The 24,730-nt window shown below is 63.4% G+C and overlaps 3 protein-coding genes across 3 annotated transcripts; all 3 read right to left on the bottom strand.

The window, feature by feature from the left end:
- Positions 1 to 3,549: 3,549 nt before the first annotated feature.
- LOC119107744 (E3 ubiquitin-protein ligase UBR2) lies at positions 3,550 to 6,978 on the bottom strand. The gene is made up of 5 exons (XM_037231294.1): positions 6,794 to 6,978; positions 6,182 to 6,370; positions 5,518 to 5,632; positions 5,064 to 5,298; positions 3,550 to 4,260 (listed from the first exon to the last, which is right to left on the bottom strand). The coding sequence occupies exons 1-5, from the start codon at positions 6,964 to 6,966 to the stop codon at positions 4,073 to 4,075; spliced, it is 900 nt and encodes a 299-aa protein (XP_037087189.1). The 5' UTR covers positions 6,967 to 6,978; the 3' UTR covers positions 3,550 to 4,072.
- Positions 6,979 to 7,206: 228 nt separating this feature from the next.
- On the bottom strand, positions 7,207 to 9,407 carry LOC119107277 (uncharacterized). Its single transcript, XM_037230699.1, has 4 exons — positions 9,360 to 9,407; positions 8,452 to 8,552; positions 7,510 to 7,704; positions 7,207 to 7,212 (listed from the first exon to the last, which is right to left on the bottom strand). Exons 1-4 carry the CDS (start codon positions 9,373 to 9,375, stop codon positions 7,207 to 7,209), a joined length of 318 nt encoding a protein of 105 aa, XP_037086594.1. The 5' UTR covers positions 9,376 to 9,407.
- A 580-nt stretch (positions 9,408 to 9,987) lies between these two features.
- Positions 9,988 to 24,712, bottom strand: LOC119107276 (E3 ubiquitin-protein ligase UBR2). The gene is made up of 21 exons (XM_037230698.1): positions 24,708 to 24,712; positions 24,048 to 24,217; positions 23,323 to 23,474; positions 22,710 to 22,820; positions 22,319 to 22,507; positions 21,620 to 21,769; positions 20,884 to 21,076; positions 19,959 to 20,146; positions 19,324 to 19,478; positions 18,190 to 18,362; positions 17,176 to 17,285; positions 16,731 to 16,835; positions 15,997 to 16,104; positions 15,196 to 15,339; positions 14,616 to 14,775; positions 13,358 to 13,571; positions 12,717 to 12,885; positions 11,621 to 11,698; positions 11,043 to 11,494; positions 10,448 to 10,634; positions 9,988 to 10,020 (listed from the first exon to the last, which is right to left on the bottom strand). Exons 1-21 carry the CDS (start codon positions 24,710 to 24,712, stop codon positions 9,988 to 9,990), a joined length of 3,246 nt encoding a protein of 1,081 aa, XP_037086593.1.
- Positions 24,713 to 24,730: the final 18 nt, after the last annotated feature.

Genomic DNA, 24,730 nt, shown 5'->3' with positions numbered 1-24,730 from the left:
GCGCCCTGCCTGCGCCGCCGCCTCACTGGCTGGCCTGGCGGCGTATTGGGTGAGCGCCCAGAGACAGCTGTGGGGCCTTGCGTCTGTATGCGCGGTCATTCACCGCTGTAGCTGTTCGAGCGATTATTTAATCATCTATTTTATTTATATCAAGTCGTTAGGGCTGCCATAGTGTTGTACTGTTGTAATGACGTGCCAATGAACGCAGCGGCTCGGCGCATTGTACCAATAAAGGCATTATGTGACAACGTGCGGCTTGTTCTGTGATCGGGCGCGGGCCCGCCCGCCAGAACTGGAACCTCGCAGGACCGGTATCCCCATCAGCGCAGCCAGCTCACAAGGTGTGCACTGTGGCCCGCTGGACCTACGTCCGCTCCGGTCAGACAAGGCCAAGACCTCATCGGGGCAGTCTGCCCTCGCAGTCATGGGACTCGAGCAGGTGCCAGGAGCAGGTGTTTCTACGTCGACAGTCAGCGCCGCGCCAGTCGCCCCGTAAAATCCTGATGTTCACCGACGGGCCATGCCAATGTATCGTCGTTCAGCTTGGCGTTCACTCGCTCCGCCTGCTACGCGGATTTGACGTGTGGCAGGCGGCACGGTTTGCTCAGCGTCCACCACAGGGCCATCCTGACACAGTGCACCAGAAAGGGGAAGGCTTGCCCCACGGTATATGTATGGCATCGTTCACCTTCGTTAATATGTGCACAATTGATGCAAGCCACGTCGCATTCTTGAACACAGCTACATGTTTGCCGTTACATGCTGAAGGCGCACAATTACAATCTTACATCGAGAAACTTATGCCAGGCGCAATATACAGCCTTTCAAATCAGTAGATGGAGACCCACCCAGACGGGCCGCAGAGTCCAGCCCTCTTTGGCCTTTCCCACAGAACCTACCTTAGAGCCAAGGTGTGGAGCACCCCGAAAAAAACCCTTTCCCGCGACCCGCAGTGTGCTCGCCCTGGGAAGTGACATCCTCTTCCTCGTGTGTGTGCATGATTCGGCTGCAGGCACCTGTGATGCCTGATACGGTGGCGTCCGTCCCCTAGCGGCCGACCTCGACTCCAGTGCCGGCGTAGCCCACGATTCTGCAGACCGCTCCTAGCGGTCAGTCTCGACTCCAGTGCCGGCGTAGCCCACGATTCTGCAGACTGCTCCTAGCGGCCGACCTCGACTCCAGTGCCGGCGTAGCCCACGATTCTGCAGACCGCTCCTAGCGACCGACCTCGACTCCAGTGCCGGCGTAGCCCACGATTCTGCAGACCACTCCTAGCGGTCAGTCTCGACTCCAGTGCCGGCGTAGCCCACGATTCTGCAGACCGCCGCTGGGCAAGTGACGACAAATTTCCGAACCGTGGCGGGTGAAACACCTTTTACGGGTTTGGATCTACAGCCGGGAAGTGGTTAGTATTTACCTATTTTCCCCATATCTTCTAGACTCCGGCAGTGCAAGACCACAATATGCAAAAGAAACAAAGTAGCACACCATGCCTGACACATGCTGCCCAACATGCATTGCCTAAGACTTAAATAACTACAATGGGGACTTATGTCTCGCTGTGTGTGATATCCGGCGATGCCCGGGTAATTTTGAAATTTATCCTGCAAAGTAGCGAGCTGAGACAGTTGCATTTGGTTTCATAATCGTACTGGATCTGACAACCATCATGCGCATTTGTGCTTGCATTTGATACGCGAACATGTTGTAGCGGCATTCCCCGCCAAAGTGTGTGCAAATAATTCCTTGGAGCATCAGAGGTAATTGTACTTGCATTTAACATGCAGATACGGCAACGAAGTTGCAACCCCTTCTTAGTGCAGATAATTTGCGGGAACAGTTAAGTTAGCAAGCCCGCCCAGGCGTTAGACTCTCAGGCGGTGAGCGGCAAAGAATAAAATGCAATCTACTGGAGTTACATGCCATTCTCAGTTTACTCATTGGTGGCCTCTGGCGCGAAACAGGGTGCATCGTCATCCTGAATCATTGCTTGACCAGCTGGCTAGTCGGTGGGGTCACGTGCCCCTCCGAGGTGCAGCACCACGGTCTGCTACCCAGACCCGCGGTTCACGTGCCCCCCCCCCCCCCGAAGTTCAGCACCACGGTCTGCTACTCGGACCCGGCGGGTCACGTGCCCCTCCGAGGTGCAGTACCACGGTCTGCTACCCGAAACCGGCGCTTCCGACCGCGGCCGGCAAGTGAGGCACTGAGAGACCGAAGCCAAACACGACGCGATGTGGGATGAGCAGCTGCGAGCCGGTTACTGGTGGACGCTGTGATCCCGCTAGAAATGCATTCCTGCGTCGGAGAATGTCGCGGCTGCATGGCAGGCGTGTACGCCACATTCTCAGTCTTGTTGTCCTGCGACAGGGTGAACAGGTCGGCTGCTGACCCTGGACCAGTAGGCGTAAATATCAGCATCGGAGAACACTTCTCAGCCTGGATGAGTCTTGGCTCTTGTTCATGGGCACGGCGTAGCCCTGCTTAATAGGGACCTGGATCCGTCTGAAATCAGAGGGCATGTCAGACGGGGCGAGCGGGATCATCGGGATGCTGCTGCTTTTTGTCGGCCTGGTGACATAAGCACCAGGCTATATGATGGGTCACCTGATGGCTTCAGACTGTTGAGAAACTCCACTAATACGTCCACAACCTCCTCTGGGTCCGGCGCAGTGTCCATCAACTTGCAGGTCCTTGCCTCTTGACGCTGCTCCTCCAAAAGCATGGAGCTGTCACCAACAGCGAGGTTTTTCGGCGTCGGGATGGCCTGCTCGCTGACCCAGGGCTGGTCTTTCCACCGCTGCTCTTGGTCGCGGAAGACCTTAGCCACGAGGCGGTCCACAGATCCGACGCTCGCGCCTGACAAGAGCTTGATTTGCTCCCTCCCCCTTGGCTCTGGGTGTCATTGGTACTTTCCGATCAAATCAGTTACTAAGGCGGTCGCCTGCTACTAAGGTGTCGCCTGCCTCTCGCCCTGGCAGAAAGGGTTCGCACAGCGGGGAATTGAACTCCGTGCCTCCGGTTTTCCAGGCGTGCTACTACCACCACCGCTACTACTACTACTATTGCTACTTCTACTACTTCTACAATTACCGCTACTTCTACTACTTCTACTACTACTACTACTACTACTACCATCACCACTTCTAATGCTTTTAATGCTTGCTGATGCTCCGCTCGTCACTGACTTCCGTGTTGAACAAATATGTGGCATCAAGCATTTGCCATCGTCGTGTCTCACGATACTAGCGGCCAAACAGGGGTAACCCGTTACTGTATCAGATTTCACCCCAGCAGAATCCCAATAATTGCTACGATTCCCGGAATTTGTTTTTCCCCCCATTCGGTGCCGGTGGACCACGCTGACCACGTGGTTCTGGTGTTGTGTTACCTGTCAAGTGTTCATGGCTCCGGTGTACAATGAGCACTGCTGGAAACGTCGAGTGCCTTCATAACATATTCCAATGCCTGCTTGACATCTCAATTTAAGCAGTACCTCCATGCCTCATTCGGAGAAGGTTCTGGACAGCAAGACCGCAGCAATCCTTAACAAACACCTTTATTGTAAAACCTCCAATCATCATTTTCAATCATGTCTACACCAACAGCCGAAGGGCGCAGTCCGTGACGTCAGTTGCCGCGACATCAGTTACACGTGTCTGATTTCACATCACACGTGTCTCATTTCACATCACACGCGTCTGATCACACAGCCAAAGCGCAGGAAACTTCCGAGCGCCGCTCGGCGCTGGCGGCGGCGGCGCCCCGGCCGGTCGGCGGCGACACCGCCCGAGGTCGGGCCGCCGGTCACCAGCGGGCGGGCCGAGGGCCGCAGCGAGCCCAGCGCCGCCCCGAGCGAAGGTCCAGTCCCGTCGCGAGCACGGCAGAGGTCACCCTCGACCCCGAGGTCCGGCCTGCGCCGAGTGAGCGCGGTCGACCCCACGTACGTCCACCCTCGGCGGGCCGCCACCCTCGTCAGGCAGGCGGACGACCATCCGCCGATCCCGGCGTCAAACGGCGCTGTCGCCAGGTCGGACTCGACACCGCCCGGCACGCGCGGCGCAGCGGCCGCTCAGTCCAGGATCATGCCGGACGAGAACTCCTCCATGTAGCGCGTGACCTCGTCCGAGACGCCGTGAGACAGCCAGAGCCGGTTCAGCTTGGCGTACTGCTCCAGCTGCAGCGTCAGCGGGTTGGAACGCCGCAGGCCCTGGTCCACCTCGCCGAACCGGTCCACATACGGCGGCGGGAACAGCGCCTCTGGCAAACGCACGGCGCACAGTCAGACCAGGCAGCGGCGAGCATCTCGCCCCCAGCGAGCGCGTGCCACACGTCTGGTGGCGGGGACGCACGGCCGCCGTCCGATCAGGCCGCGCTACAACGGCGCAGGGCTGGGCATACAGATGTGGTAGGCAGCCAAATGGGGATCCATCAGTGTGGTCAAAGCTGTGCCATACACCATCTACAGAACGATGGCATCGCTTTGAATAAATCCAGACTGTTCTGTGCAGGCCACCAGGAAGGTCACATGACATTTTTGCATGCTTTTCCTGATCACTTGACCAGGGATATAATTCATATAAGATGACACCATTGATATAAGATATCATCGGTGACATTTGATATCATCAGCGATTTCAGATACCATTGGTTTTATAAAGTGACACCCGTGACATATGGTGTGTGCTATCATATCATCAGTATTCCGTGATATCATCAGTGCTTACTCCGTGATATCATCAATACTTAGTAATATCATCAGTATTCAGTGATATTGTCAAACTCAGCTAGACCAGAAAACACCAGTAGCGTTATCGCAACATAGCTCAGTTGCATAATCACCGTCACAAATGGGACGACACGAGTCAAACTTACTTTCAGTGACGTGCCTAACTCACGTCCAAGCCCTTATTCGAACCTTGGACCCTCTCAGTCCCTGCTCCCGGCGAGCCGACGAGCGGGGAGCGCGAAGGGGGCGCGGACTGGGGCACCGCCCGGGCTGTACCCCGTGTACGGTCCCGATACCGTTCACACCCCCTCCCCCATCCTCGGGCGGCGCTCACTCCTTGCGATGGCGTCGGCGACCGAGTGCACCAGGTAAAGCTTGCAGCGGCGCACGAGCAGCAGCAGACCGACGCCGGCGCCGCAGCTGAGCGCGTGGCCCTCCATGCCCCGCCTCGAGAGCAGCCGGTCGCGCGTGCAGGCCACGTCCGAGCACAGCATGACTCCGCACACCAGACACAGCACCGGGCTGAGCGCCGCGTCCGACTCGCCGCACTCACACCGGAAACTGGACGCCTGGGGACGGCACGGAGGAGCGCGCCCTGTCAGCCGCTGCGATGGTACCGACGTCAGAGGCGTCGTCCGTGCCGAACAACGCAGTCACTGATGCAGTGACATTCGTCGAGTCAACATAGTGTGTCGCGTCTCGGCGAAACACTCAACTAACCAAACACGTCAGTCTCCGGTAACTCATTACATGACGAGGCCTATTCCCCGATTACGCGTGCTGCTCACCTGGATGATGAGGTCCGAGTACTCGTGCGGCAGGTCGATCAGACGGCTGACCCGGCCCGGTGAGAAGAGGCGCACGGGCGTCTGCGCCAGAGAGGCCGCAGAGTGGCGGCACCACCTGGCCGGCGGACGCACTTCGTCACACCACGGCAGCGGCGTCCGACGCAAATCGCCACCATGCCCCCAGTGTAACAGATCAGCAGCTGGAAATGTCACCAACTTCCACGGGGAGATCCAGATTCGATAACAGTCCGAAACCACAACTGCCGGCCGCTCATATCACTACCGTGGGCGATGGGTCCCCACTGAAGGGTAGTGGAACAACGTGCATCGTGAACACTTGCAAAAGTCCGCTCGAGCATCAGGCCACAACAAAAAATCCTTCAACTGCTGTGACGCCGCTTATTCACGACCTGACTGCCACCCGCCAACGGCGCAGCAGCCAGCTGCTGAAGCTGCCGCGCCGCCGTGCTGACCGCACCCATCCGCAGAACCCTTCATCGCGCTCGGAGAGCGGACGCGACGCCAGCTCAGGCGCCGCCGCGAGCCGTTCGGGTCGCAACGGCGGATACCGAGCCGGGCCGGAGGCCTCGCTGACCGCGGGCTGAAATCGCTCGGTGACCCGGCGCTCTGAGCGCGGCGACCGTCACGCCGGCGCGTCACTCACCGGAACACCAGTTCGTAGAGGGCGCTGTGGCAATCGGTCGCCTGCGGCACGCAGAGCGAGTCCAGCCCCAGATAGCGCAGCAGGTGCGGCAGCTGCGCGGTCAGCGGCAACGCCTGCTGCAGCTCCGCCGGCGCGCGCACGCCCGTCAGCAAGTGGAAGTAGAGGGCGCAGCAGCGCAGGAACGGCGTGCTGCGGACACGGCGCCGACGGAACGTGGCGGGACGTAGCGGGACAAACAGACTGCGGCCACGCGGCCAGGCAAGGGCGGCGCGGCAAACACGGACCCACGAACAGAAATGACGCCGCACTTGTACAATTCACACACATGTTCAGCAGCGTTCGCGAGCGAAGCCGGCGGACCCCGCATTGGTGCACTGCCTCGCGTTCGAATGAGAGACACGCGGCAAGCACACGCCTGGGCTGAAGCTGACGTCTTACAAACAGCGGGAGAGCGGCTTCCCACATGACATTCACGACTTAGTGCTGCCACTCACACGGTGCTAACGTACCGCTGGCACTTGCATGGAGCTGGTGACGTGCTGTTACCACTAACACGGTGCTAACGTACCGCTGGCACTTGCATGGAGCTGGTGACATGCTGTTACCCCTTACACGGCGCTGACGATGTACTGGCGCAGCAGCGGCGGGCTGACGTCGGCCACGTCGATGCCGGCCGCCGAGCGGACCAGCGTGTAGAGCTCGGCCAGCCACTGCTGTTCGTCCTGGTCGGCCGGCTCGCCGTCCGTCTCCATCGGCTCCTGGCGCGCCAGCTCCGCCACGTCCATCGTCAGCAGCACCTGCACCAGCTGCAGCACCAGCGCCAGCCGCACGCAGTGCAGGTCCTGCAGCAGCGGCACCAGTCGGTCGGGAGTTGCTCCGGCACCAGCCGCAGCGGCAGAGCCGACTGCCGGAGCTCGCGGCGCATACTCCTGACAGCCCCAGTCAGTCTGATGGCGAATCGGCCATACAACATGCCTTGGCAATAGCGCGCCGTACGCACGCCCCCGCAGTCGACCGCACCAGGATTACGGCTGTGGTCCACCACACGACGGGCCGGGAGCAGGACCCGGCAGCTGCCGTCCCACACGCGTCGGCCGCTCTGCCACGCGAGCGTCAGCTCCGCCGGCCGCCGCCCTCACCTGTAGCGAGCCGGCCGGCGCCAGCAGCCGCTCGGCGTCGGCGGCGAACAGGGCCGGCAGACCGTGACAGAGCGCCACCACCAGGCCGAACGCGTCCGGCTGGATGGCACCCGGCCCGCCGACGGCCGGCCGCAGCAGCAGGCGCAGCAGCGCGCGGCAGTTGTCGCTGGCCGCCGCCAGCCCGGCCACCAGCGGCGTCAGCGTGGAGCACAGGCGCACTAGCTGCGCCAGGCAGAGGTGCGCGCGGCTGCCCGGCTCGGCCAGCAGCGGCCGGCCCGACTCGCGCAGCAGCTGCTCGGTGGCGTGTAGCGAGTAGGCGCAGGAGCGAAGCGCCGCCATCGGCAGGCGCCGGTCGACGCGGGACGCCGCGTAGCCGTGCGTCGCCTGTCGGCACAGAGGCCCGCCCTCTGTCGCCCGCTGCCAGTGGGCCACTCAGCCGGGGACCAAGGGCTCCCGGCGGAGTAGCCCAAGGAGTTCCATGGCCCAAGGGCGTTCTGGATGAGGTTGGAGAAGGGAGTCGAAACGAAGGAGGCTCTGACAGGTTGTTTAAAGGCGACGTTTCTTCCTCGGATCTCAGGACATTACGGCATCAGCCGTGACAGGTCCGCATGCGTAGCGGCACAAGTCGAACAGGGCGTCGAAATTAACGATCCCCTTCGACATCCCGAACCAGTACACAGTATTGCCCAGCGTTGGTTGAATGGCCAATTCACGAACGCCGGATTCATCCCGCTTGCCACACACAGGAAACAAGTCGCCGGCCCGAGGTGTTGCCGCGAAGCCATGGCATTAGTGCTCTTTGTCAAAATTCAAGAAGTGTATCTTCTCAAAATCAGCGCATTTTCAGAAGGCCCCAGAGAACAGGATGTCGCCCGCGAGGGATGTCGCCACGGAGTTCCTGGACCAAATTTACATTCAGTCCAGGGACCTCCAAGCAAACACTAAAAATCCCAGAGCAACGCGACAACCGCAGTCACAATCCACAATTGTACAATGCTTCAGCCGAACAAGAAATGCCACGCCCCGAAGACAGCCAATACGTACCCGATATCTACGCACTTTTACGGCTTTCTACTGAACGTTCAGAGTGGGGACAATCCGAACAATAATATCCACCCAGCCTCGACGTACCGCGAACGTCGACCTGCAGAACTTCTCGGCCATGGCCCGGGCCGACTTGTGCGTCTTGGGCGTCAGGTCACCCAGGCCCGCCACGCTCGCGAACTGACCGCCTGGAGAGCAGGTCCGGTGTCAGTCGCAGCCAGCCGGCAGCGCCCCGCGCTCCCGACGGCGGCGGCCGTCTCCAGCGAAGCGTCCCACGCGGCGGGCAGACGGCGGGGCGGTGTGACAGCGCGAGGTGAGCGGTGGTGCGGTGAGGCGCTCGCCACGTGGGTCAGCGAACGGCCAGGCGCCACGCTAGGACTGCGTCGCCGCTCACGGGCGGCCGCAGCCGGGAGCAGCGCATTTAGGGACGATGGTTCTGGCCGCTCGTTTTCGGGCGGTGTTCCTTCCTCGGATACCCAGGGCATCACGGTATCAGCCGTGATGGGGCACCTGCGTAACGGCGCAAGCCTAACAGGGCGTCTAAATCCACGATTCCCTTAGACCTCCTGAACCAGAAAGCGGCGTCTCCCAGCACTGGTTAAATGGCCACGTCATAAACGCCGGACTCACTACGCTTGCCACTCAAAGAAAACAATCCGCCAGCCTGTGATGTCACCGCGAGGCCGTGGAACCAGTACTGCTGTCCAAGGGCACGAACTGCATCTTCTCAAAATAACAAAATTTTCGGGAGGCACATATGTTTTGCTTACGAACAAATTGGCTCTCCTGAGATACTGTGACTTCCAGGAGGCATGTTTTGCTTTAGGACCGCTCCAATAGCTGAGCGGGTCGCGGTGAACTATCGGTGGACTATCGGTGGACTGTCGGTGGACTGTCGGTGGACTATCGATGGACTATCGGTGGACTGTCGGTGGGCTATCGGTGGACTATCGGTGGACTCGGGCCGGCTCGGCGGCGGTACCACCGCAGCTCACCTTCCCGGTGAGACATGTGGTGGGTGACGGCCGACAGCAGGGCGCCGGCCGGCCGCTCCTCGCCCGGCGGCGGCGGCTCGGCGGCGGCCACCGCCTCCTCCTCCTGCCAACCAGGTCAAGTCAGGTCACGTGCCCGCCGCTGCTCGCCAAGTGACGGTTTGACCTTGTGACAGGGCGGGGATTTATGCCAAATGAACATAGGTCGTGAAGAAACCAAACGAAATAAGGAATATCTCGCGTGTTGATCGCTGAGATCAATGACGCCGTTTCTATTCGCGTGCAGCAGTGCGGTAATTACACTATTCAGTCCAACCAAGCGCGGCATCGCGCCGGTTTGGACGACCCCAGGATCCCCACACGGATTGCTCGCGCATGACATGACGACTCAGGATGCACGCACCCTCACGATGTCCCACCTGGTTTGTGTGTAACTACGAAAGCGGACAAGCTGTTATCGAATACCCCATCCACTGTGTACGACTTGCCCGAGGCTGCTCACCACAACCACAACGCATGAGCGGTTTCCCAGCCATACACAAAGACGTGACCATCACAGAAAGGCATCCATTCATAAACCCCCAGCCCGGGGTCGACCGTCACGTTCACCACCCACAGGACACACACGGTACTAGCGCCCAAAACACAGGCGCGCAGTCCTCGCCTGAGCGACACATGTGGCAGCGTGACCGTGCGCCGAGCGGCGTGACCGTGCGCCCGGCGGCGTGATCGTGCGCCCGGCGGCGTCACCGCGGGCCCGGCGGCGTGACCGTGAGCCCAGCGGCGTGACCACGCGCCCGGCGGCGTGACCGTGCGCTCGGCAGCATGACCGTGCGTCCGGCGACGTGACCGCGGGCCCGGCGGCGTGACCGTGCGCCCGGCGGCGTGACCGTGCGCCCAGCGACGTGACCGCGGACCCGGCGGCGTGACCGTGCGCCCGGCGGCGTGACCGTGCGCCCGGCGGCGTGACCGTGCGCCCGGCTGCGTGACCGTGCGCCCGGCGACGTGACCGTGCGCCCGGCGGCGTGACCGTGCGCCCGGCGGCGTGACCGTGCGCCCGGCGGCGCGCGCAGCCGGCGCTGCCGCCTCACCGAGAGAGTGCTGGCGTGCAGCAGACCAGTCAGCCAGACGGAGATGTGGTCCCCGCTGGGGCGCTCGCCGGCCGGCCGGCGGCGCGTGCCATCCGGCACCAGCGGCACCACCGTGTTGCTCAGCCGCTGGCACAGCGGACACAGGAACTCCTGCTTCTGCACGTCGAAGCCGGACAGGTAATGCACCCTGGAGGGCGACGACATCGCGGTCACGGCACAGCGAATACGCCCAGTGGCCATACGGCTGGTGAAGGAACGCACCTCAAAGTCGCGCTACCAACCATGATACCACGCAACACACCGTGTTGCGTCGATGCGACACACCACAGCCCGCGCGGAGAAACGAAACATATCGCAGGTCTCGGGATTTATGCGCTGCCGGACCCAAACACAGCATCACGAAACCCATTACAACCGCAAACCGCCCGATGCTGCGCTGTTTGCTCACTCTCGAACACTGACATCTGATAGCAGAAGAAGTCGGACTCTGTATCCTGCGATGTTCCGCAGCCGAGCAGCCTCCCGTCTCAGTGCCGACTACGCCGCTCGACCCGTTCGAGGCTGGCCGGCCGCGGCGCGCCGCCGCGCCCCTCACCTGGGGTGGATGCGCCGCTCCCTGGCTACGCTGTCGAAGTGCGCCTTCCAGCAGGCGGCATGCATGGCGTGCCCGCAGCTGGAGGTGTGCGGCAGCCGGTGCAGGCTGGCAGGCACGAAGAGCGTGGGCGGCTCGCCGGCCGGCGAACGGTCGCGCGACAGCACAGTCGACAGCTGCACGAAGGCGGCCATCACCATGGCCGGGCGGGTGCTGGACACCTGCTCGGTGGCCTGGCATAGGATGCAGGTGTACTCGGCGGCGGTGGCCGGCCGCGCCGTCTGCCGCGGCCCCAGACACACGGGCCACTCCTCGGCACCGGCACACTCGCTCAGGTCCATGGCGGAGCCGCCGCCAGCCGCCGCCAGCCTGCCGCCCTCGGCCGCCGGCCGCTCCTCTTCCTCGGCCAGCGCCGCCACGTTCTGCGCAATGAACTTCTTCTGCTGCGCCTGCATCTGGCCAAGGATGCGCGCGCGCCGGGCGGCCGCCGGCGCGCGGCGCCGCTGCTGTTCGGCGCCGGCGTCGGCAGGAGCACCGGCATCGGCGGGGGCGCTGGCCGCGCCCACGGCGCCGGCCGCCGCCCGGCCCAGCAGCCGGTCCAGCTTGGCGATCACCCAGGCGAGGAGGTCGGCGTGGGAGCTGACGCGAGGACTGCCCACCTGACCGTCCACAGGCCGCCAGCCGTTAGCGTCCAGCTGGAGACGATCAAGCTAAGGGCTCACGCAATCAGGGGTACCAGGGAACCGTGCGCGCGAAGATTTAGAGAAGGTCAGATTACGTGTGAGTTGTTTCCTACCTACATGACAAGATGATACAAATCGAGAAGCAGAATACCTTTCATGGCAGAAAAACGAAGACATTGAGGCAAAGGTGGAGCCCCTCATATAAGAAGATCTGTTGTTATAATTTTGATGCGGTTAACGTATACGAATGATAAGCAATGCTTATGTTTCGGAGACATGGATTGCGACATGAAATGTTTGCGACCGTGCCGGGCGATGATGAGCGTTGCAAAGGGTTCCACTGAAATACAATTGCAGCGACACGAGCTGAAGCATGTCAACTGAGCGAGCGTTATGCAGCGTCGACCACTCCATGTAAAGATGTTACTGATCGCTGCGTGTGTGTCAACAGTGTGTACGTGTGCCACGAGCTGTACAATACACCGGAGAAGTTTCAAGAAGAGAGCCGTGTGACCTGACGAGCAGTATAGCACGGAAACATCCTGACAGAGGCGTCAGCCCGCCACGAACGCGACGAGGACAGCCACGACACTTCCCTCGCTACACGTGCTGTCGCTCGCTCGCCGCCGGGGCCTGTTCTGTAGCCTGTTCACCACTCGGGACCCGCTGTACCGTGACAAATATTTGGGGATATTGTGCCACCCACTGACAGTCACTGGGTTAGGCTGCCATGTCCGCATCGCGAGTATGTTCCGTGCTCTGCGCCCTGTTCCGGCATGTGCCGGCCCTACGATGCAGTGTATTCTTCTTGTTCTCGACGTTCGTGTAAGTGACGCCTACATGCTCGCCCGCCAGTTGACTCACATTCAGTCCAAAGGTACCCAGAAGGCCAGCGCCGTCCATCTAACGGGCTCTGACTACGTGGCTACGGACCACGCGTCCCATTCCCCTAAAGCCGCGCGTCTTCGGAAGGCGAAGTACATCGCCCGCTCACCATCTGACGAAGGGCGCGGTCGAGGCCGACCTGGTGGGCGGGCTCCGAGAAGCTGAAGGCGGCCGACTGGCCCACCTGACGCTCCTCCTCGTTCAGCGCCATGCCGATCAGGAAGAGCGTGCGCTGGAAGATGGCCTCGGAGAAGGCGGCCGGCTCGGCATCCGTCAGCCTGCGAAGGCCGCGCGGCGGGGGAGGCGAACGTCACGAGAGCGGACGTCGCGCGCCGGTCTCGCCGGTCCGGACCGTCACGCCCGATGGCCGCCGGCACATGCAGAGTACACCGCACCATCCGCATCCGCCACGGAGTCGCGCCCGTGGAGAACGGCGAGCCGCGGGTTCAAGTCAGCATTTGAATATTGGAGCGTGACTGGTGGTGGCGCGAGGGACTGGGTAACACGATCGGATGCACGCTCCAGCATTGTTATTCCTTGCTCTGCACCAATTCCATGACATCCGCAAAGAGCATTTTCGTGAATGTTCACACTCGCCACATCTAGAGCTCTGAGTTCCAGAGTCGGTCCTGCAAGCATGGTTCGCTTGCCTACATTACAACCGAGACGGCCCGGCAATGAACACGAACACGTGCTGTTACACTCCCACGCCGCGCGGCGGCGTCCGACCTGACGCCGGCCGCAACCCACCTCTTCAGCACGGCCAGCATGGTGTGCAGCGTGGTGTGGCAGACGAGCACGCCCCTGACCGAGCGCAGCGACGGCTGGAAGGGAGGCATCGACGGCGGCGGCAGACACGACGGGTCGCCCGTCTCCTGGCGCCTCTTGCGCTGCAGCCGCTCCGACTGCGAGCGGTCGTGGCGCGAAAAGTGGTGCCACATGCAGTTGTAGCGTGAGTAGTACTCTGCAACGAGACGCCGCACTCGTAAGACGCCCGCCGCCGGTCTGCCGACCCGGCAGCGGCAGCGGTGGCGGGCGAATGCGCGGCCCCGGCCGGCGGCTGGGATGGAGCGGCACCCCCAGCGTGTCGCCCGGCCGTCCGTCCAAGCCGAGCAGCCCGAGGCAGCGCACCACACCATCGGGAGACGTTACAACAGACGGCCCCGGCGGGCAGGCCAGAGCGGCACCCCCAGCGTGTCCGCCCGGCCGTCCGTCCAAGCCGAGCAGCCCGAGGCAGCGCACCACACCATCGGGAGACGTTACAACAGACGGCCCCGGCGGGCAGGCCAGAGCGGCACCCCCAGCGTGTACGCCCGGCCGTCCGTCCAAGCCGAGCAGCCCGAGGCAGCGCACCACACCATCGGGAGACGTTACAACAGACGGCCCCGGCGGGCAGGCCAGAGCGGCACCCCCAGCGTGTCCGCCCGGCCGTCCGTCCAAGCCGAGCAGCCCGAGGCAGCGCACCACACCATCGGGAGACGTTACAACAGACGGCCCCGGCGGGTAGGCCAGAGAGGCACCCCCAGCGTGTCCGCCCGGCCGTCCGTCCAAGCCGAGCAACCCGAGGCAGCGCACCACACCATCGGGAGACGTTACAACAGACGGCCCCGGCGGGCAGGCCAGAGCGGCACTCCCAGCGTGTACGCCCGGCCGTCCGCCCAAGCCGAGCAGCCCGAGGCAGCGCACCACACCGTCGGGAGACGTTACAACAGACGGCCCCGGCGGGTAGGCCAGAGAGGCACCCCCAGCGTGTCCGCCCGGCCGTCCGTCCAAGCCGAGCAGCCCGAGGCAGCGCACCACACCGTCGGGAGACGTTACGACAGACGGCCCCGGCGGGCAGGCCAGAGAGGCACCCCACGTGTGTTCGCTCGCCGTTCGTCCGAGCCGTGCAGACCCCCTAGGCCACACCGCACTGTCTGTCGGGAGATGTAACAACATGGACACGCCCGGTTGTTGAACCGTACAGCGCCGCGAAAAAGCCGTGCTCAGCCACGTGAGGACGGCGCACCTGGCTTCAGCTGGTAGGTGCGTAGGCCGCGGTGGTCCTCCTGCACGGCGAAGTCGGCCACCTGGTGCACGGCCGTCTCCAGCAGGCTGACGTCCGCCTCCGGCAGCCGCTTGGCCACCTGCGAGTGCGCCATCGGCTTGACGCACAGGAACTGGATCACCTGAAACGGAGCGGCCCGGCGGGCACGGTGACGAACGCGTGCCGGCTGGACGGCCGACAACAGATGACGACATGCGGGGCTCGATGGGCACGCACAGTGTACGAGGAACGAAGCCACTTGTGCGGGTGCAGGTGGCGGGCCTTCCACCGCACCGATGCCGAATGGGCGTGGGCACAGATTGGACTTATCACGTTGCGGTCGATGGGTCCCGCACCATGAAACTCGTGAGACTGGTGCGACTTAAACAAGACGAAAACTGTGCGCGTCATGTCGACGTCAATACACTGACGGGAGGACAGCGACGGTGCAAAACCACACATCTACCCGAGCTAAGTGACGCTCCAAGAGTTAAACTGGCAGGGGATCAGTGTCATCCCACGCGACGGCACCTGTCCCCGGCCCGACAGGCCGACGGCGCACCTCGTTCTGCACACACTGCTCCTTGGTGACCTCGCCGACGCCCGGGTGGAACCGTTCGCCGAACACGTGGATCAGCAGCAGCAGGAAGTCGGCCATGTTGTTCTCCATGTGCTCGCGCATGTCCCGGTCGGCGCCGTCCTCCAGCTGCCGGCGGACGGTGGCGTCCGTCAGGCCCGGCCCGCGGCGCCCGGCACAGCCAGGCACGCAACCGACCCCACGCGCGCGCCATAGACTGGCCACGGAATCGGCCGCAGACACTTGGTTCTAAGGAAGCACCAACCGGCACGACACATGAATCAGTCCAGCGTCATCCGCGCGGCGGTGACCTGACCTAGACGCGCTATCACAACGGCTCACCGTACCCCGACACTAGTGAAGACTCTGACCGGGGAGGGGTCCGCCCCTAACCACCCCATCTCCCGCGCCGACCCTCGCTCTCCGCCTCGGCGCCTAGCCCCTGACCGGGGAGGGGTCCGCCCCTGACCACCCCATCTGCCGCGCCGACCCTCGCTCTCCGCCTCGGCGCCTAGTCCCTGACCGGGGAGGGGTCCGCCCCTGACCACCCCATCTCCCGCGCCGACCCTCGCTCTCCGCCTCGGCGCCCAGCCCCTGACCGGGGAGGGGTCCGCCCCTGACCACCCCATCTGCCGCGCCGGCCCTCGCTCTCCGCCTCGGCGCCTAGCCCCTGACCGGGGAGGGGTCCGCCCCTGACCACCCCATCTGCCGCGCCGGGCCTCGCTCTCCACCTCGGCGCCTCGCGTTCGGTGGCTAGCAGCGCCTGCAGCCGGGCGTCCGCCTCACCCTGGCCCCCTCGGCGCCGGCCGTCAGGTACAGGTTGGCGCCGTGCCGGAACATGAGCGTCGTCACGAACTCGTCGCTGTCCAGCAGCGAGGCGCAGATCTGCGCCATCTGGGGCCCGCGCGTCGCAGACGGTCAGGGCCGGCACCGGCCGGCGGCACCGCGGCCCGACAGCAGGCGGCCGCCGTCTGATGGCGCCCGCGGTATCACAACTGGTCTAATGTCCGGCCAACAGCTCGCGCGGAAACCAAGGCGCCCAGCGGACATAAGGCACTGGGTGCCGTCCATTCGAACGGACGTGGGCCGTACCGGGCAGCTATGGACGGACGGACTGTGTCGTCATGCAACGACGCCGCGCCGTCACAGTTCTAACGAACGACTGAGACGTGCTAGTACTGATACGCACTGATACGTACTAGTACCACGGATGGAATAATTGTTCGGACCATCGTCAGTGTGTGGCGTACTAGTATGTGCGCACGTTGCGGCCAATCAAAATAGAAATGGATTGATCAGTCCTGTTGAAGACTCTACACCACCTGACGACGGCTGGGGAATGACCTGGCCGAGACGTCGTATAGATACAAGCATGCCAGGTGAGGACAGACCGAACAACTACTCCATCCGTGTCCATAGTGACACCGTCCAGTCCTTGCCCCGCGTCACCCCGGCGCTGGACGGAGCCCGCGTGACGGCGAGGGTGAAGCCGACAAGCCCCGGCGCGCCCACAGACGTACCTGCAGGTCGCGGTCCCGCATGTCGACCACCTGCATGGAGAGCGAGTACCAGCTGCACATGACCTCGAGCGAGCGGCCGTTCCGCTTCCACTGGCCGGCGCGCACCTGCCGGAGGGCGACCGCTCACTGGACTGGTGTCCGCCCGCCGGCCTCGGGCTCCGCCCCACCGCCGGGCACCGGGGCGTGGCTGGGGTACAGCCGGGTCCATCACAGCGGGCAGACATCCCGGGAAAGCCGGCATGGGAACGACTCCCCGGCGCCCACCGAACGCCGCCCGATCGCCGCACACGGACGACAGACGCAATCAGCGCGCAACAGCGGGCAGTCATGCTGAGACAGGTAGCTGAGCGTTTGGTGCGCTGTCAGCGCGTGGCTCGGTCGGCGGCGGCGGCGGCGCCCCTGTCCCGGCCGCGGTCCCGCCGGCCGCCGCCGGCCCGGTCCTCACCTGGGCATCCATCACGAGTGCGCGCAGTGGCCGCTCGAGCAGCTGCAGCGGCGAGACGCGCTCCGGCAGCGAGGCGAACTCGGCGCTGCCGTAGCTGAGGCCGTGGGCGGCTGCGGCGGACGGCAGCGCCCGGTCACACGGCTGGGAGGCGGCCATGGGGTAGGGCGGTGCCAGGGGAGCCTGACCCCCGCGGCCCAGTCCGCCACGGCGGGGCAGGCGGCCGGGTGACAGTCATGGGGTAGGCCGGTGTCCAAAATCACCCCGTGCCGCACCCGGTACCTGCAGCACAGTCTCCCGAGAGCCGACCATCACCCCCGCCGATACAACAGCCCCGTGCCGCGCCCGGCACCTGTCGCACCGTCTCCCGAGAGCCGACCACCACCCCTGTCAAGACACCAGCCCTGTGCCGCGCCCGGTACCTGCAGCACCGTCTCCCGGCAGCCGACCACCACCCCTGTCGAGACACCAGCCCCGTGCCGCGCCCGGTACCTGCAGCACCGTCTCCCGGGAGCCGACCACCACCCCTGTCGAGACACCAGCCCCGTGCCGCGCCCGGTACCTGCAGCACCGTCTCCCGGGAGCCGACCACCACCCCTGTCGAGACACCAGCCCCGTGCCGCATCCGGTACCTGCAGCACCGTCTCCCGGGAGCCGACCACCACCCCTGTCGAGACACCAGCCCCGTGCAGCGCCCGGTACCTACAGCACCGTCTCCCGGGAGCCGACCACCACCCCTGCCGAGACACCAGCCCCGTGCAGCGCCCGGTACCTACAGCACCGTCTCCCGGGAGCCGACCACCACCCCTGTCGAGACACCAGCCCCGTGCAGCGCCCGGTACCTGCAGCACCGTCTCCCGAGAGCCGACCACCACCCCTGTCAAGACACCAGCCCGTGCCCCGCCCGGTACCTGCAGCACCGTCTCCCGGCAGCCGACCACCACCCCTGTCGAGACACCAGCCCCGTGCCGCGCCCGGAACCTGTAGCACCGTCTCCCGAGAGTCTGTGTCACTGACCCAAGTGCAGGTGGAGGCCGGCGAACAGCCGGGAAAGTGGCAGCTCCAGCGACACCGGGATGGTGGTGACCGTGTACTGGCTGACGCTGAGCGAGCGGCCGAACAGCGCGGCCCGGTCACGACGGAAGTACTTGTCCGGCGGCAGCCGCGCGTGCAGCTTGCGCAGGACGGCGCTGCAATCAGGTCAGATCATCTCAGGTTGGGTCGAGTTAGGTCAGGACAGGACAGGACAGGACAGGACAGGACAGGACAGGACAGGACAGGACAGGACAGGTCAGGTCAGGTCAGGACAGGACAGGACAGGACAGGACAGGACAGGACAGGACAGGACAGGACAGGACAGGACAGGACAGGACAGGACAGGACAGGACAGGTCAGGTCGGGAAAGGTCCGCGCGGCTGACTAGAATGGGGTACAGTAGGCTCGTGTCGGTGATTTAGCAGCCTCGCGGATCACCCGGGCATGGCGCCTGCCGCTCATCAGCATCGGTGGTACACGTCTTTGACGCCGCGCAAGCCAGCACGGATCAGCACAGTTGGCGCGGCTCAGTACAAATTGGCAACAAAAAAAAAACGCCACCCAGCGCAGGTGAAAAACACGAAAAGGTCAACATCAACAAATGACAAAAGCGAGGTTCACGGAAGCGCTGAAAGTATTACACAAAAACTGAACAGCGATCAGCTACTGGTAAGGGCACCGATTGTGTAGTGGTTAAGCTGTGCGTTTGGGAAATCAGAGGTCTACCCGGGTTTGATCTCCAGCAGCACCCACTACCACTGTCAGGGTGAGAGGCGGGCGACACCACATAGCCTCAGCAGCTGAGGGAGTCGTAAAGTCACACTAATTGTCTTTGCTGGTACAGCGCAAAACGCGTCGCCAGATACAAGAATGTTTAGTAAATAAGGTACATGGACTCAGCTAGACATGATATGTGATCCCACATCACATGGCCCCTGAGTGGACGCTCTAGGTGTCCAAAATATCCAAATGTTATTCATAAACTAGCGTCGCCAGAACGAACTAGCTGTTTTCAGCGATCTAGCAGCGGCGGGCAGGAGCCCCCCACCGTCCGGGTCCGGCTGAGCCGTCCCTGACCAGCTGTCTTGCCTGACCGGCCGGTCGGTGGACACTCACCTGTAGGCGTACACGAGCAGCTGCCGGTCGGCGGCGCACCACTCCAGCAGCTGGGTCACCAGCGGCGCCAGGCTGACCGCCACCGTCAGCTGCAGCTCGTACGGCGTGTCGTACAGCACGTGCGCCGTCTGCGCGCGCACCACCGGCTCCATGCCCTGCCGACCGAGACGCGGGGGGCGGAATGAGCGTCAGGCGGCGGGCAGACGACGGGACGGGCACCACACGCGGGCGGACGTCAATCTCCATAGCCTCGCACTTTGCACCAAGTGTTCTTAGGCGTGACCATAACTGACAGGTCACGGTGGTGATAATGCAAAGGAATCCCCTCCCCCAATTTGTGACGATTTTTAAACATTGTGCAGCTGCACGAGGGAGCCAGCTTAGCCAACAAAGATTTACGTGACCCCCCCCCCCCCCTCACACACACTCATTAAACACCCCAACAGCTCGAACAGGCTTCCAATCCTTGTCACAGAGGGGTAGTCACAGTGACCAAGGCCAAGCATCCAGTGTCACACAGGGGAGCTTAGTAGCCCAGCCAGCGGCCTCCCTACGTCATCCCCGGACGTCGGACACCACCCGTGTGTGCCCTGAGGTGCGGCGCCCAGCCGCGCGTGCCCGCCTCGCGCGGGTACCTCGCAGAAGAAGAGCAGCTCTAGCAGGGCGTCCAGGCCGCGCCGCACGCCGGCGCGCACCGCCTCGCTCCGCTCGTCGGGCACCACGCTCAGCAGGTAGCGCGCGTCCATCAGGCATGAGAGCTGGCGGTCGAACCGGCGCCGCGCGTCCACGTCCGAGGACACGTCACGGAGGACCAGCTGACCTCCTGAGGGACAGGGCAGGGGTTCAACACTGGACCTCCTGTGGGGACGGGCAGGTGTCGACACTGGACCTCCTGGGGAGCAGGAGAGGGGTCGACACTGGACCTCCTACGGGGGGGGGGGGGCAGGGGAGGTGTCAACACTGGACATCCTGGGGAGCAGGAGAGGGGTCAACATTGGACCTCATATAAGGGGGGGGGGGGCAGGGGAGGCGTCAACACTGGACCTCCTACGGGGGGCAGGGGATATGCCAACACTGGAACTCCTGCCGGGGGGGGGGGGGGGGGGGCAGGAGAGGGGTCCGCAATGAACCTGCTGCGGGGCAGGGAAGGCGTCAACAATGGAGTTCCTGTGGGGATAGGCGTCAACACTGGATTTCCTGCAAAGGCGGAGGACTTATTTCGATGGTGCGATAACCAGATCACACGAAGTGGACGCAGCTTTCTAGCTGTAGTAGACAAATGACTCGACTGCAAAGGTATTTTTCTTGAACTCGAGAAGTGCGTGAGCTTTCAAGAGTTTACGTCTTCAAAGCTAGACTTGAGAGTCGGTGATAATGTAATTCGAAATTTTTAAAAACTCACGCGGACGAAACTCAAATTGACTCTGCTTTGTGTTTATTTCAAAGCACGCTTGCGCATGCAGATGGCGTTTGTCATGACAACGCGTGTGACGGAGGCGAGACGAGGCGAGGCGAGGCGAGGCGAGGCCAGGCGATGCGAAGCACGGCAGCCGACCGTACCGTGTGTATACGTGGAGCACTCGTCCACCATGGTGCCGAGGACGACGGCCAAGGCGTTGTGGTGGGCCAGCAGGTGGTGCGCTATGGAGGGCACCGTGTAGATCTGCACCGAGAGGTCCAGCACCGTGCCCTGCTCCTGTACCCGGCACGGCAGCGAGTCCAGCGTCTGCTCCTGGTAGCGGCTGGTGAACACCTGCCACAGGGAGCACCAAGTTAGAGGAGGCACGTCGCCACAAACGCCACCGGCAAAAACGCACACGCACGCCGCGCAGAACAGCTGCTGCCGGCATGTCGCTTTCCTCAAAAGGCTAACACACTCACAAGGAGTCGAGGTTTTTGCTCATAAGCGACGGTCGATAACAACAGCAGCCACACATACAGCATTAGGCTCAGGTCGGACTCGACTCCAGAACGCGTGCGCCTTCGACCCACCGCACGACCGAACAGCGGCCGCTGCCAGCGATCGCCGTCACCGGTCGGGCCGTGACCGCGCCGCACGGCCGCCGGCCCGGAACCAGTGCACCAGCGCGCCGCCAAGGGTGCCGCGCGCCCACCGAGCGGCCGTCGCCGGCCAGCCTCGGAGCGGAGCCCAGCGAGCCATCACGCGAGCACACAAAGATGCCGAGTCCGCGGCCAAGCTTCTACACCTGGCGAACAGCCTGGCGCAGCGGAAGGTGTCCTCGATATATTTGGCAAAGCTCGTCCGCCACAGCTGGTCCTCACATGGCTCACTGACCTCAGCAAAGAACTTCTTGGACTCGATGTCCATAAGCATGCCCTGTATGAGCAGGAGGTGGGTCTCGTGGCGCATCTGCTTCCATTGTCGCGAATCGCACGCCATGAGCCGCTCCAGGAGGCACGGCAAGGAGCCGGAGCCTCCTACCGTCTGTCGGCCAGGCGGCCGGCGGTCAGCGCTCCAGCCAGCCCGCGGCCAGTCAGTAGTCAGCCAGCGGCCCACGGGCGGCCAGCAGCCAGCCAGCGGCCAGCAGGCAGCTAACGGCCAGCAGGCAGCCCGCGACCAGCCAGCGGCCAGCAGTCAGCCAGCGGCCAGCAGTCAGCCAGCGGCCAGCAGGCAGCCAGCGACCAGCAGTCAACCAGCGACCAGCAGCCGCCCTAGGCCAGCATCCAGCAGCCAGCCAGCGGTCAGACACGGCGAGACGGCACGACGCACTAAACACACCAGGCAAACCAACAGGCACCAATGGTTCTGATTTCGAGGCAAGAGGTCATGGGGTGGGATCGAAGTGACAGCGTGTTACCACGCAGATGAGCGACGCTTTGGCACAATACAGTTCGCTGTCATCCACGTATTCTTCCACTGAACAATGTCGTGTCGGTGACATCCCTCTGCAATCCGCCCTCCGCCCTCTCGACTCCGCGCTGGATCCCCTTGACCCCGTCTCGACACCTCCACCTGCCCCACCCCTGTGCTGACCTCCGCCATGACGGCGCTGAAGATGGGTCGCAGCGCCGGCCGGTCCTCCAGCAGCTGGCGCAGGTGCCGCACCAGCCGCAGCACGAACCGCTGGTGCGCCACCACGTGCGCGTGCACCACGTGGATCTCCGTGCGGCGCAGCGAGCGGTGCTGGTCCAGCTTCAGCCGCTTCCGCATCTCGTCGGCGCCCTGCGGCGGCGGCAGGCGCCGTCGGTCACGGGACCGCCAACACAGCAGGGTTGGCAGTGTGCGGGCCCAGTCGGCCTCTCAGGCACGCCTGCCTCCCGCACGCGCCGTGCCGCCGGCTGGCTCCAGAGGTAGTGGAGCGGGGGCCGTCGGCCTCTGGACGCCCCGGCCGCCATCGCCCTCCCGCTCCGACGCGCCGACTCACGTTAAAGTCGCTGTAGTGCAGAATGGCCACGCCCTCCCTGCGGACGGCGGCGGCGGCGGCGCGCGCCTCCTCCGGCGAGCAGCGCGTGCAGGATGTGATCGTCTCGGCCACCTGACGGTCAGTGGAGCCGTCGGCACCGCGTCACAGAGGACAGAGGACAGAGGGTGTGCCCGGGCGTCGTCGTCAGGGACGCTGAGGTCTGCACACCGTGGCTTAGCGCCGCCGCGCAATCCTGCAGAGGCGTCACGGAGACCCCCCACGTCCGGCCGGCCCCATGGGCCTCAAACGCACCGGGCAGCTGTTAGCACACCTGTGCCACCATATTGTGACAGTCAGCGCTGACCACGACGCACCTGTGGCGAGAGCAAAAACACCACCACCCCAGGGCGCCAACTGAACCCGCCAGCACAGTACTGATCCGTCCTGCCTTCCTTACGCGCCCAGTCCGGGGCTCGCTGGTTTGCGGAATGGTGCCGTATGCTCAGGCACGGGTTCAGTCCGCCCGGCAGGCCCGTGGACGCTCAGACAAAAGACACGCAAACCGCTCCACAAACTTCAGCCGCCACAAACACGCATTACAACAGGCCTGCCGCTGTTTTCGGTGGGCCCTGACCTTGTCGTAGACGGAGACGCCAAAGTTGTAGAGGGTAGCGGCGTAGCGCACGTTCCTGGTCGGGTAATGCTCCCGTCCCAGGTCCAGGTCTAGCGGCACCATCTTCATCAACGAGGCGTCGGGGGTGAACACGCAGAGCGCATACTGCACCGCTGTGAAGGTGGCCCGGAGCTTCAGCGAACGCGGCATGCTAGCGGACACCCTCTGGCAGAGGTGGCCCGGGAGCGTAAGTGAACGTGGCGAGCTGGTGGACCCTCTCGCGCGGAGGTGGCCCGGGGCGTCAGCGAACGCGCCACGCTGGTGAACACCCTCACGCGGGCTGCAGGTGCGCCGGCTGGAGGGCAGGCGTCAGTCATGGAAATGAGGCGCAGTTGTCGGGGATAAATGTCACCAGCCATCGCAGAAAAGTGGCAATCGGATATAACGTCCTGCCCGCAGATAATTTCCATGACTGACGCCGGCTGGAGGGCGGGCGTCAGTCATGGAAATCAGGCGCAGTTGTCGGGGATAAATGTCACCAGCCATCGCGGAAAAGTGGCAATCGGATATAACGTCCTGCCCGCAGAGACTGCAGTGACGGACGGAAAATATGACATATGAAGCAGGCCGGTGTTGATGCCGTCTGATGAGCTACAGTTGGCCCGGGAGTGCATCGGGCACCGGCAAGACACGATGGGTGACAGGAAAGGAAGAAGGGAGGCGGTGGGGGGGGGGGGGGATCTCACCGGCGCTGAAAACCAGCGCCGCCTTGCCGGCCAGCTCCGGCCGGGCGGCGGCGGCTGGCTGCGGCCCGGCCGCCGGATGGTGAGCCGCGCAGCACGGGTCCCGCTTCCAGGCCTCCGAGTCGCCGCAGTCGCAGTAGCCGCCCATGCCCAGCGACACACACATCTGGTACCTGCGGCAGCGGCAGCGGCCGGCTACAGAGGCCGCCACGGTGGCCGGCCGCAGGGGCAGGCGACACACGCACCAGGGCGGCCGGGCGCGGACACATCACCACAGGCGGATGCACAGGGCTCCACTGCGTAACTTCTGTGACAACGCGACGCACGGGCACGGATACACATAGCCATGCATAACGTGGCTTACGCCGTTCTTCTGCACGTCACAAAACTCACGGCGTACGTCTTCAAATAAACGGCAGTCAAGCTGTTGCCGCAGGCTAGAGCTTATCGCAGGCTGCAAAGAATCTACGTCACGTGACCTCGCGCGGTTCTTTTTCCGTCCTGCACTAGCCGAACGCGCGGCATAAACGCATTAACCAAGATAGATTGGGTATTGGAAAACCACGTAGGCACAAGGTCCAATTTATTGTGGCCAAATCCACTAAAAAACAAAGCATTTCCCAACGCTTTGGCCTGTAACAAAAACATATTTTCCAATTTTACTCCATCGTCGATAAAATTGCGAG

Source organism: Pollicipes pollicipes, unplaced genomic scaffold (genome assembly GCF_011947565.3).
Source record: "Pollicipes pollicipes isolate AB1234 unplaced genomic scaffold, Ppol_2.1 Scaffold_6686;HRSCAF=7923_pilon_pilon_pilon, whole genome shotgun sequence".
NCBI lineage: Eukaryota > Metazoa > Arthropoda > Thecostraca > Pollicipedomorpha > Pollicipedidae > Pollicipes > Pollicipes pollicipes.
The sequence above is the reverse complement of the archived record's forward strand: the minus strand, read 5'-3'. Positions and strand labels throughout refer to the sequence as shown.

Bases quoted from the DNA above. Each gene is read 5' to 3' on its own strand.
- LOC119107744 (XM_037231294.1), bottom strand. From the start codon at position 6,966: ATGGACGTGGCGGAGCTGGCGCGCCAGGAGCCGATGGAGACGGACGGC. The intron at 5,299-5,517 runs GTGAGCAGCACG...TGCCGTCCCCAG, and splicing joins ACTCGGACCTCATCATCCAG to GCGTCCAGTTTCCGGTGTGA. The intron at 4,261-5,063 runs GTGAGCGCCGCC...TGCGTTTGCCAG, and splicing joins CGCCGACGCCATCGCAAGGA to AGGCGCTGTTCCCGCCGCCG.
- LOC119107277 (XM_037230699.1), bottom strand. The intron at 7,705-8,451 runs GTACGTCGAGGC...CTGTGCCGACAG, and splicing joins TCTGCAGGTCGACGTTCGCG to GCGACGCACGGCTACGCGGC.
- LOC119107276 (XM_037230698.1), bottom strand. The intron at 20,147-20,883 runs GTACGGTCGGCT...CCTGTCCCTCAG, and splicing joins GTGCTCCACGTATACACACG to GAGGTCAGCTGGTCCTCCGT. The intron at 18,363-19,323 runs GTGAGTGTCCAC...ACCTGATTGCAG, and splicing joins CTGCTCGTGTACGCCTACAG to CGCCGTCCTGCGCAAGCTGC.